This window comes from Colobus angolensis, unplaced genomic scaffold, assembly GCF_000951035.1.
Source record: "Colobus angolensis palliatus isolate OR3802 unplaced genomic scaffold, Cang.pa_1.0 Scaffold33, whole genome shotgun sequence".
Classification (NCBI taxonomy): Eukaryota; Metazoa; Chordata; class Mammalia; order Primates; family Cercopithecidae; genus Colobus; species Colobus angolensis.
This window is the reverse complement of record NW_012116599.1, coordinates 9,322,963-9,334,926: the sequence shown is the minus strand read 5'-3', so window position 1 is coordinate 9,334,926 and position 11,964 is coordinate 9,322,963. Positions and strand designations below refer to the sequence as shown.

The 11,964-nt window shown below is 35.9% G+C and overlaps 1 protein-coding gene across 5 annotated transcripts in view; it reads left to right on the top strand.

Annotated features, from left to right (window-relative positions):
- Positions 1-11,964, top strand: part of TRIP12 (thyroid hormone receptor interactor 12) — a 113,034-nt gene that overhangs the window by 54,267 nt on the left and 46,803 nt on the right. For all 5 annotated transcript variants that reach the window (XM_011951965.1, XM_011951968.1, XM_011951966.1 and 2 more), the window contains 5 exons: positions 5,769-5,917; positions 9,001-9,036; positions 9,116-9,211; positions 9,994-10,086; positions 10,285-10,446. In XM_011951965.1, the coding sequence (XP_011807355.1) occupies positions 5,769-5,917; positions 9,001-9,036; positions 9,116-9,211; positions 9,994-10,086; positions 10,285-10,446 (536 nt within the window). The remainder of the gene's footprint in view (positions 1-5,768; positions 5,918-9,000; positions 9,037-9,115; positions 9,212-9,993; positions 10,087-10,284; positions 10,447-11,964) is intronic.

Below are 11,964 nucleotides of genomic sequence, written 5' to 3'. Positions count from 1 at the left end.
TGTTAGCCAGGATGGTCTCCATCTCCTGACCTCGTGATCCACCCGTCTCGGCCTCCCAAAGTGCTGGGATTACAGGCTTGAGCCACCGCGTCTGGCCAACCAGCAGTTTCTTAATAATAGCCAATAGATGTCAAAGTTTCATTGTCTCAATATCGTAAGTGTATTTCTTGCAAACTGGTTGTTGGATCTAGAGACCTCTTCGCATTGAGTTTAGAGCCTTTATCATCTTAACGTGGTAAACAAAGCCTATTGAAAAGTCATAGTGTGTTCTTAGAAAGTACATAGTGTCTGTCTTTTAACAAGCTGTTGAAACTAAGTACCTATGTAATAGGGGTTACAAAATGGTAGTATTTTAGACCTAATCATCTCTTTTCATTTATGAGAAGTAAAGAAAGTATTAATAATTTAGTAGAAATATGTAAAGGATATCTTCTTCTCACCTTCTATTTGATTGCCCAGGACAATAGTTGATACAAGAAAAATTATTTTTCACTTTACTGGTTAATAAAAGGAGTGATTTTTATATCCTCCAAAGGTACCATTGTTGTATTTTTGTTTTGCTTTTTAACATGTTTGTTTTTAAGTGTGATTGTAAGCAGTAGGTTGAGACGTGTATTAGACATTTCGGTGATTTTCATTGATACTTGAATTGTCCCAGCATTGGATGATGGGATCTTTTTGAGTTTGGCTTCTGAATCTTTTGGTCATAACCTTAGTAATTTTTGATAGCCTTCTTATTTTCTGGTATGACAAGATGTGCCAAACTCAGTTGACTTACTTTTTCTTCCTACTGTGGTATGGCTGTGTACCCACCCAAATCTCATCTTGGATTGCAATCCCTACAGTCCCCACTGGGATGGACCCAGTGGGAAGTAGTTGAATCATGGGGGTGATTTCTCCCATGCTATTCTCCTGATAGTGAGTTCTCACTAGATCTGATGGTTTTATAAGGATTTGGCATTTCCGCTGTTGGCACTTACTCTTTTTTCTGCTACCCCATGAGGAAGTAAGTACCTTCCACTGATTGTAAGTTTCCTCCCCAGCCACGCCAAACTGTGAGTCAATTAAACCTATTTTCTTTATAAGTTACCCAGTCTTGGATATTTCTTCGTAGACGTGTGAGAATGAACTGATACACTCCCCATACCTGAAATTATTCATTTCCCCATAGAGCATTGTTTATTTTGTGTTTGGAGACCGCAGTCTGCCATATTCATTTCTACCTGGTTGACCATTATTTCTAGACTCTTTTAAAAGTTGGTATGATACCACCAATTCATATTTAGGTCTACAGGGTTTTTATTTAACTTCATTGATGTTATATCTCCTTTCTCCAATGCTGAGTGTCCTAATTCCCAATAATTATAACATAGTGACTCATTTACTTTATCCCACAGTACAAGATATCAAGTTGCTACTGAAAGTATTATTATTAAAGAAGTCAAAAAGATTCTTTTACAGTTCTTTCTGTTCCTGGGATATTTTTTACTTTGTGTTAAAATTAATGTGTTTTAAAGTCATTTGAAATACTCCATCTCTTTGTTTATGCCAAGTTGGATTGGTTCATTTACTTCATTTTGCTTCTGATTTTTAGGGACTGCTTTTTAAAATGTATATTTTGCTTTTATAATTATATAATATTTACATAGTTGTAAAAGTCAAATCTACATACAAGATATATTTAGAAAAATCTTCTTTTGCTTTCCATTTTCCCTGCTTCTTCCTCTTACATAAATAATCTTTTAAATTTTATGGCTTGTCCTTCTGTTATTTACTTTAAAAAATCCATAAATATCTATATTGTCCGTGGGACTTCCTTTCTCAGTTAAGAGTAGCAAACTTTATACGCTTTACTTTGCTTTTGATACTGTATTTTGGTGTTCACTCTTCACAGCTGCCACACGCGTGTTGTATGTTCAACTGATAGGCCTTTGTAGAGCTGCAATGTTACTCCATTGTGTGGGTATAAATAGTTTATTTATATAGTCCCCTGTTGGACGTTTGAGTTATTTTCAGTTTTTTTCTATTGGCTAGCCTTCAGTGAAATGTAGCTTTCATATTTTTTTCAAGCGTTATCTTTTGGATAGATTTATAGAAGGAGGTTTGCTGCTTAAATGGGTGTAAATGCATACGATGTTTTGGTAGGTGTTGCAAACTCCTCCAATTTGGGATTGTAGCATTTTGCGTTTCCACCAGTCGTGTGTATGATAGCAGTATGGTATCAAGCTTTTGATTTTTTTACCAAAATTCATTGTTTCTAACTTTTGTTTTAGTTATATATCTTCGTATATTTCTTGTAGTGGTACCCTAGAGAGTATAATGCAAATTCATTGGTTTATTATAGCATACCTTAAATTAATACTTTATCATATCTCAAACAGTACAAGATTTTCTTCTGTCTTAGCAAAACTTCTTACTCTCCCCTCTATCAGTTTTTGTTTTGTTTTGTTTTTGTTTTTTTTTGAGACGCAGTCTCACTCTTGTCGTCCAGGCTAGAGTGCAGTGACGTGATCTTGGCTCACTGCAAACAAGTGACTCTTGTGCCTCAGCCTCCCGCGTATCTGGGACTGCAGGTGCACACCACCCCGCCCGGCTAATTTTTGTATAAGGTGTGCTATAGTAAACCAATGATTTTGCATTATACTGCCTGTATACTCTTAAGAATGGATTTTATATTTTTATGTGGCTGAAAACATTTTAAAAGAGTAATATTTTCTGATGTGAAAATTAAATGCAGATCAAATTTCAGTGTCCATAATGTTTTATTGGAATATAGTCGTGTTCATTTGTTTGTATTAGTCTTACTTTTTGTGGATACTTTCCAGCTACAGTGCCAGAGTTGAGTAGTTGCGGTAGAGACCATATGCCTGTAAAGCCCAAAATAATTACTATCTGGTCCTTGAGAGAAAATGTTTGCCTGCCAAACCCTGATCAACAATAACGGTTCTCAAAGTGTGATCTGTGGACTCTTGGTTCCTGAGAGAGACCCTTAAATGAGTTCTATAAGGTCAAAACTAATAATAGTTACTAAGATTTTTCCTTCTACTTCTTTGATGTTTGAACTGATGGTTCATAAGCTGTAATGGGTAAAACTGGTGGGATCTTAAGCATAAAGGAGTGGCACTGAATGGTACTAGCAGTCGTTGTGTTTTTCACTGCCACATACTCCTAGTAAATATAATTCAGTTTTTATCTAAGATGCCCTTACTGAACCAAAGTTAATTTAATTAGGTCTTCACTCCCAAGACATGTCTTTTTAATAATCTTTGGAACACAGTAAGGCCAATCTTTTCCATTTACAGTTGACTCTTGAACAACGTGAGTTTGAACTGTGCTGGGTCCACTTATTCATGGATTTAAAGAATAAATACAGTTAGCCTTCTGTATCCATGAGTTCTACATTAGCAACCAAATTCATATTGAAAATACGGTGTTTAGGCCGGGCACGGTGGCTCATGTCTGTAATCCCAGCACTTTGGGAGGCCAAGGTGGGCAGATCACCTGAGGTCAGGAGTTCAATACCAGCCTGGCCACCATGGTGAAACCCCAACTCTACTAAAAATACAAAAAAATTAGCCACGCGTGGTGGCCTGTGCCTGTAATCCCAGCTGCTTGGGAGGCTGAGGCAAGAGAATCGCTGGAACCCAGGAGGCAGAGGTTTCAGTAAGCTGAGACTGTGCCACCTGGTTTGGAAAATAAGGTCTTGTAAAATCAAAATTGTTTATATTAATGTATAATGAGTTAACTGGCAAATATTTAAAGTTTTTGTCTTTCAATTAACATATTTTAAAATTATCAATAAATACAACCCGCATAAACAAAAGTGCTTTGTGGTCCCTCAGTAGTTTTTAAGAGTATAAAATGATTGTAAATTCAAAATCCACTACTCTAAGAGTTGGTTTCTCTTCATAGATCAGAAAACCAGGTTTTGGTTATGGTTTTGGCTTTTTGTTGTTATCTTCAGTTTAGTGTAAGTTGTTTTTAGGGACATCCCAGATGTTTATTGATATTGATGATAATTTTGATTATGCTGTGTAAGATCCATGTCCTTACAGTTGCCAACCCACATGGTTATAAGACCTCCATCTAGTCACATACATATCAGTTCTTTCTCTTAGGGGGTTGTGCTATTAGGCCATACTTGATATGAACTGTTTAATCCTTTTAAAGTCAAGCTAGAATCAGCGGAAGATTCATTTGTTTTCACTGTTTTTCTATCATTTTGTTTTTCCTTCTACATTATGTCAACACAGAAGTGATAAACCTACTCTCACTAGAATTGATATTATTTAGTTTAAAATTGTTAAATTGTATTTCCCCCAACTTTTCTTCTGATGTATTTTTGGATGGATTTTAATTATGGTAAAGGTAGGCAGCGATAGCTATGGAATGCAGTACCCACAATCTTAAACCATAAAACAACTTCCATGGATTGCCATGTGCCCGTTTGAGAGGTGTATGCCCCCAGGAATATCACTAATGGTCAACTGAAATTATTAGCTTTAGTTTTTATGAGAATTTCACATTCATTGACAGCTTCCAGACATATATCCCATTTCTACACATTTCAATACTTAATGATATAGGACTGGAAAAGTCCAATATGCAAAGAATAACTTGAAAAGGTATAAGAAGTGAAGGGGCTTTAAAAGTAACATCATGAAAGATTGGTTAAGTGTTAATTTAATTAATTGTGGTTTCAAGTAGGAAAGTGTCCATGAGAAATGAAACACATTCATAGACTTAATTTTTTAAAATTAATTAATCATTTTTGAGATGAAGTCTTTGTCTGTCGCCCAGTCTGGAGTGCAGTGGCATCATCTCGGCTCACTGCAGCCTCTGACTCTCGGGTTCAAGCAATTCTCCTGCCTCAGCCTCCTGCGTATCTGGGACTACAGGTGCACACCACTGTGCCAGACTAATTTTTGTATTTTTAGTAGAGACGGGGTTTCGCCGTGTTGGCCAGGTTGGTGTCGAACTCCTGACCTCAAGTGATCCACCTGCCTTGGCCTCCCAAAGTGCTTGGATTACAGACATGAGCCACTGAACCCAGCCTGTAGACTTTATTTTGGAGTGTATTGTTCAGCTTAATGACAACTTGTTTCTCTGTGGTTGTTGAGTATTCACATTTTTCAGTTGTTGGAGTAATGGAATTAAGTCTTAAAAGTAGAAACATTCTGATAGCCATCATCTGTGCAGGAGATGAAAGAGGTTGTAAGGGTTTATAATTGTGTGTGTGTGTGTGTTTATTTTTACAGAATATTCTTTTCATTCCCTTTTTTGTTAGATACATTGTTGTGTTTGTTTTTTATTTCCTTGCCCTTTCACTGTTAATTGGATTCTGTTTATTCTGGTATGGATATTTGGAGGTGTATAGCGTTTCCTTTGAAGTATGGGCATCATTGTTTAACAGGTTTTTTTTTTATTGTAGCAAACCTTTGCTCACGATTTATATTTCCTTAAAACAGATCATGTTAAAGCTATCAGTTTATACTGGTCTTATGGATATTCTTTTTTGTTTTTTTGCTGTGAAACCAGTCAACTTTTCAATTAAGAAGACAAATATGTAACTGTGAAAGCATGATAAGGCAGAGCAGATGCAACTAATTTAATTCTTCCTTCAGTGTATTAGCAGTGTGCCTTGACCCTGGTATAGACCTGTTAGGATCCAAAGAAGATAAGCAACCAGTTACATTGCGAGTCACACCTTATACCTAGTAATAATTTTCTTAAGTGTTTAAAGATAATAATTATTTTTTTCTCTAAAGGTTCTAAGGCCCAGCAGCTACTACAAGGATTGCAAGCCAGTGATGAAAGTCAGCAGCTTCAGGCAGTTATTGAGATGTGTCAGTTGCTGGTCATGGGAAATGAGGAGACACTGGGAGGGTTTCCTGTCAAGAGTGTTGTTCCAGCTTTGGTAAGCATAGTGTTTTTCCCTCATTTTACCTCATTTGTCTGCAGAAATCTGCTGATTTTTTATTAAATGTATGATTATTGTCATTATTAATTTTTAAAACATGATAGAGTTAAGAGATGAATATATGACTTGCTGCTTCTATTTCATGCTTATAGATACTGTGAGCAATTGCTAATGAGTTAGCAAATTTTCTAAATCATTTTTTGATGAATAGTCACCCAATTCTTGATACTTAAATGACTGGTTTTAAATTGTTCGCCTCATCAGTAACCTTGACTCCTGCCATGTAAAATATACGTGCTTTTTCTTTTAGCCTGGTGATCCATGGAGCAATGGGCCAGGGAAGCTCACTTTGGGTTGTGTCGGGGGGCCAGAAAGGTTTCATATTTAGTACGTGTCTACATGGGACTACTACTCAAGCCATATGGTATATATGTGGATCCTTTCAGTTTAAGAGCTTTTATGTTGGCCAGACACGGTGGCTCATGCCTGTAATCCCAGTATTTTGGGAGGCCGAGATAGGTCGATCATCTGAGGTCAGGAGTTCGAGACCAGGCTGGCCAACGTGGTGAAACCCCGTCTCTACTTAAAATAGAAAAAATTAGCTGGGCATGGTGGCAGGTGCCTGTAAATCCCAGCTACTCAGGAGGCTGAGGCAGGACAGTCACTTGAAACTGGAAGGCAGAGAATCGCTCTAATCTCTTGCAGTGAGCCAATATCGTGCCACTGTACTCCAGCCTGGGCAACAGGAGTGAAACTCTGTCTCAGAAAAATAAATAAAGACTTTAAAAAATCTTCTTAGTGCCTTTTCAACACAGTTATGGGTTGATATTTTGATATGAGAAATTTATTAACAGCTTGATTCCTTAAACTTTTAAATATGAAAACAATAGGAAGAAAAATTGCCATTATCAAATGTAGGCACCTTAGCACAATACAGTGTTTAAATAGTGGATTGATAATTTCTTTGTCCAAAGTTAAAGAAATTGGCTATAATGTAAGATTAAAATTTGAGTCTAAATCAAACACTACCAAAAGACAAACATAAACATGATGACATTTGTAGCATGTTTTATTTTGGAAATTACAATTAAATACCATGTAAATCTTTTTTGTATATGCAGTACAGCTGACAAAAAATGAAGTTATGGTTGTTACATCATATTGTCCTGTTTGATCAAATTATGAAGATAGCTTGAGTTTTGGTGAGAGAACTGAGTAAAGAAAAGCCTGTGAAATGCAAGGTGACGATTGTTATTCTGCTTGTTCTTATTTGGATGGCTCAGCTCTGGCAGAGTTTGATAAAGGATAGAACAATTTCTTCACCTGCCACCCAGATGCAGATAATAAAAGCCAGTGTTCAAATTTTATCATTTCCATTCTAGTTAAAGTTGTACATGTTGCTTTCTGCGTGTTTCATAATAGCAATATTATTAACCTTTCAACTTTCAGATTTTGCCTATGTTAATGTCCATTCTCAGATTGCTGATTGGTTCAATAGCTGGCTTCTGTGACCCGAATCAGATTTTCATTTGTTTTATTGTTACTGTTGTTTGTTCACTAAGAAGTAGCAACAAATAACTGGGCTTACCTTATACTATCTACAGTTAAATTTTAATTTTTATTAGTTAAATAAAGAAGCCATTAAGTTTAGGCAGAAATATTGACACATAATTCACTTTACTTAATGTGCTGGTTGTTAGATTTAAGTACCTGATTGACTTGCACAAGGATGCTCTCACTATTAATAATGGCTGTTATTAATGAGTTCTCCAGATATATGTTTTATCACAGTTGAATATTATTTATGATATCTCTTCATCACAGCACAGTCATGTGACATAAATAGCCATTTTTGGTGAAAGGGAATCTGCATTTATCAGTCCTTCCCAAACACGGTATAACAAGGTTGTTTAATAATTGGGGAACTTAGTACTTTTTCTTTTAACATGACAACCCCTTTCAAATTACACCAAGTGTTCTAAGTGACTAATACTAAGTGATTTGATAAATAGGATTTTGTTTTTTTTAAGTCCTGAAATGGAGTGTGTGTATGTGTTACGGTGTTTGTGTGTAAGTGCTTTTAAACAAAAATAGTTCTTAGGACTTCTGCTATGTAGGTATACTTTACCCAGCACAATTCAGAGCTGAGAAGACATTCGTATTGCGTGAGTATTGTGTTAGAATATCTGATGTTTGTTGTTGTTGTTATAAATTTAATTGAAGGGTACTTAATTCAATGCATTTAAAAATTTCTGTTGAACCAGAAGACAGTGAATGACTGTCTTATCCCCAAGGAGAAAATTTCTTTGGTTTTTCTGCTTTGATTCAAATCAGTTTCTTTGATTCAGCTGCTTCGAGAGGACGGCATGTGTATCCCCAGCAGTTTTGCATTCCTTCATTAGAAAAACATAGCTGAAATCTGCTGAAGATCTTTCCCACAAGAAAAACTAAAATCGATATTTAAACTTATTCCCACGTATATGGAGTAATTATATTAATTTGACTTTAATTAGTGCATAGTTTCTGATGTGATCTATCTTGTGTTTAAATCCTGTATTACTGTGTATTTTAAAGCTGAGTTAAATGGTGCTTGTCTGTTTTAGAGAAGCTTGTTCACAAGAGTTATGGTCCTGAATCTTTGCTGACATTTGTTAATTCAACAAATGTCAGTGCATTGCTGATCCTGTTTATTTATGTATCTAGTATTTATTAACACTGGTAAGTCCTCAGGGATATATTAATAGGCTTCTGAAAGGGGTTAGAGCTACCAGAAGGATAGGTTGTAAGTAACAAGAAGGCTTTGTTTGTGACCTGTATCATGAGGTGATGGTTATCCAGCAGCACACTCAAGTCGGAGTCACTGTGTGTGATGAACCATCATGAGTGTAATCATTTCTAGTGTATGCCTACTAGGTTTTATCTTGACGTTATTTTTGTGTGGTAAAAGCTTGACGTTATTTTTGTGTGGTAAAAGCTACGAATAATACCATTTCAGCTGAAGTTCAAATAGAAGAGGAAGAAACACCTTTAGGATTTTCCCAAGGAATATACCTTCTAATACTTTGTTATCTTTTTAACAGATTACATTACTTCAGATGGAGCATAATTTTGATATTGTAAGTATATACTGTATTTTTTTAAATGGTGGATATTTAAGTTTTGAGTTTTTATTCATCGAAATCTCTTCTTTTCTAGATGAACCATGCTTGTCGAGCCTTAACATACATGATGGAAGCACTTCCTCGATCTTCTGCTGTTGTAGTAGATGCTATTCCTGTCTTTTTAGAAAAGGTGATCCTACTTTTACCCCATTTGTTCAAAAGCAGGCATAGGGAAATCAAGTTTCAAACTCCTGAATTTCAGCTTTCATTATCTAAATAAAGTATATTTCTTCGCCAAGATTCCTGAAAAATGTTTTATGTCCAGCAGATCAATAGTTTGAAGTTGAAGATAAATCATTTGTAGAATCCCAGCCTAGTTTTGTAATTTTTAGTAATAATTAGCACATTAATATAAGAACTTTCAGAGAAGAACTTTAAAGTACTTGATTAAAAATAATCTGATTTCTAGAAAACATCCCAGTGAGGTTGATAGCTATTTATACCCTCATTATGTAGCTGAGAAAGTTGAATCTGGGGAATAGAAATTTTCATATGATTTGTAGTAAACTGTGTTTTTGGTCTGTCTTACGGACCTTTTTGTTTGTTTAATGCGCAACAAAATTTGCTTTATCTCATAAATTTGCAATATGGTGTAAAGTTAAAATCTGATTTTAAAATTTTGTTATGTAAAACAACTCATCTATTTTAAATCTGAAGATTTAAAAGTTATGTAATTGGGTTTGGTTTATTATGTAAAACATTTTTCAGTATCTTAAAACCACAAACTGGTTAAAAGGAAACTATTTTGGCCATACTTTATAGCTTAAGCTGCTAAGCGACTTACATCCTATGGTGGGTTACATGTTTTGAGATAGTATACATTGATGTAAATTAGAGAAAATACTGTCTGTAGAAGATAAGTTATTGGAAAAGAACTGAAATGATAACCTTATGGTGACTATATGTTCCCAGCTGCAAGTTATTCAGTGTATTGATGTGGCAGAGCAGGCCTTGACTGCCTTGGAGATGTTGTCACGGAGACACAGTAAAGCCATTCTACAGGCGGTAAGTGTTGTTACTGAAGGACTACATTTCACCTTATGTAGAATTTTTAAAATCCACATTTGTACAAGCTACTTGATTGCAGTTTTTGTAAGATACAAATGTTGTTTCCGAAGTAATGTGCTAGACTTTTTAAGAGTTAAATTATTTTTATTGCTGATAAAGAATTTTTCTTTACCTTAACAGTTTTCTATATTTTAGGGTGGTTTGGCAGACTGCTTGCTGTACTTAGAATTCTTCAGCATAAATGCCCAAAGAAATGCATTAGCAATTGCAGCCAATTGCTGCCAGAGTATCACACCAGATGAATTTCATTTTGTGGCAGATTCCCTCCCATTGCTAACCCAAAGGCTAACACATCAGGTAAAATATGCATCTATTTTATGTGCCATTAAGTGTTTTATTACTTATTTTTTTAATTTTATTTTTTATTTAATTTTATTTTTTTTGAGATAGAGTCTCGCTCTGTTACCCAGGCTAGAGTGCAGTGGCATGATCTCAGCTCACTGCCACCTCTGCCTGCTGGGTTCAAGTGATTCTCCTTGCCTCAGCTTCCCGAGTGAGTCTGTGATTACAGGTGTGTGCCACCACGCCCTACTAATTTTTGTATTTTTAGTAGAGACGGGTTTTGCTATGTTGGCCAGGCTGGTCTTGAACTCCTGACCTCAAGTGATCCACCTGCCTCAGCCTCACAAAGTGCTGGGATTACAAGCATGAACTATTGTGCCTAGCCACTTTTTAAAAATGACAATTTCAGTTAGTATTTTAAATCTTTCAACTGCATATATAATCAAAAATGTTCTGAGTAATATTTTTTATTTTTATCCAGTTATGTGCCGTATTAGGTTATTTTATAAAATTTTGGTAGATTTATTCAAACGAACAGTAATTCATATGTTTGATGACTTTAACAATTTTGACTTTAAGGGATGGATTTGTTATTTCAGCAGACATTGAGTATTTACTCTGTGATATGATCAGAAGTTCCTTTTGGAAAGATCACCCTTTCTTGAGAGGCATTGGAGGAGGCAGATGGGAACAGGAGGATATGGGTTAAGACCAGAAGAGAGACTAGACTGTGTCCCAAACAGAAATGAAAAATGTAGTTTGTGGCTGTCTGGGGTTGGAGAAGAACAAAATTGATTATCTAGGTAGCAGAATCAATGGACCTGATGATACAGTGTGAAAAGCAGGGTTTATGGGCCGGGGATGGTGAGGACAAATTGCGAGTGCCGCTTCAATGCTATGGAGAAATGGATTTTTTTTTTTTTTTTTTTAAACTACAGAGAAATATTTTAAAGCATTGTTTGTTATTGCTAAAGATATTTCTAGAAACCTGGCTTTAAAATCGCCATTACAAAGTGTGGCTAAGACCCGTGGGACATTAGGTTCATAAAAATATTTTTAAACAATTTAGGAATTTTTTTTTTGTTCTGTTTTGTTTTGTTTTTGAGACTGAGTCTTACTTACTCTGTTGCCCAGGCTGGAGTGCAGTGGCGTGATCTCACTGCAGCCTCTGCCTCCCGGGTTCAAGCGATTCTCCTGCCTCAGCCTCCTGAATAGCTGGGATTACAGGTGCGTGCCATCACGCCCAGCTAATTTTTGTGTTTTTAGTAGAGACAGGGTTTCGCCATGTTGGCCAGACTGGTCTCAAACTCCTGCACTCAAGTGACCCACCTGTCTCAGCCTCCCAAAGTGCTGGGATTACAGGCGTGAGCCACCGCTCCTGACCAAATAAGGGATTTATGTAAGATAAAATAGTAGTGATCATTGAATCACCCTAGAGTCTTTTGCTTCTAAGATGATCAAGACAAAGTAGTGTTACTCATGTTTTTAAAATGTGTTTATGTGTTTATTTTTAAAAACATAGTTGGCTGGGGG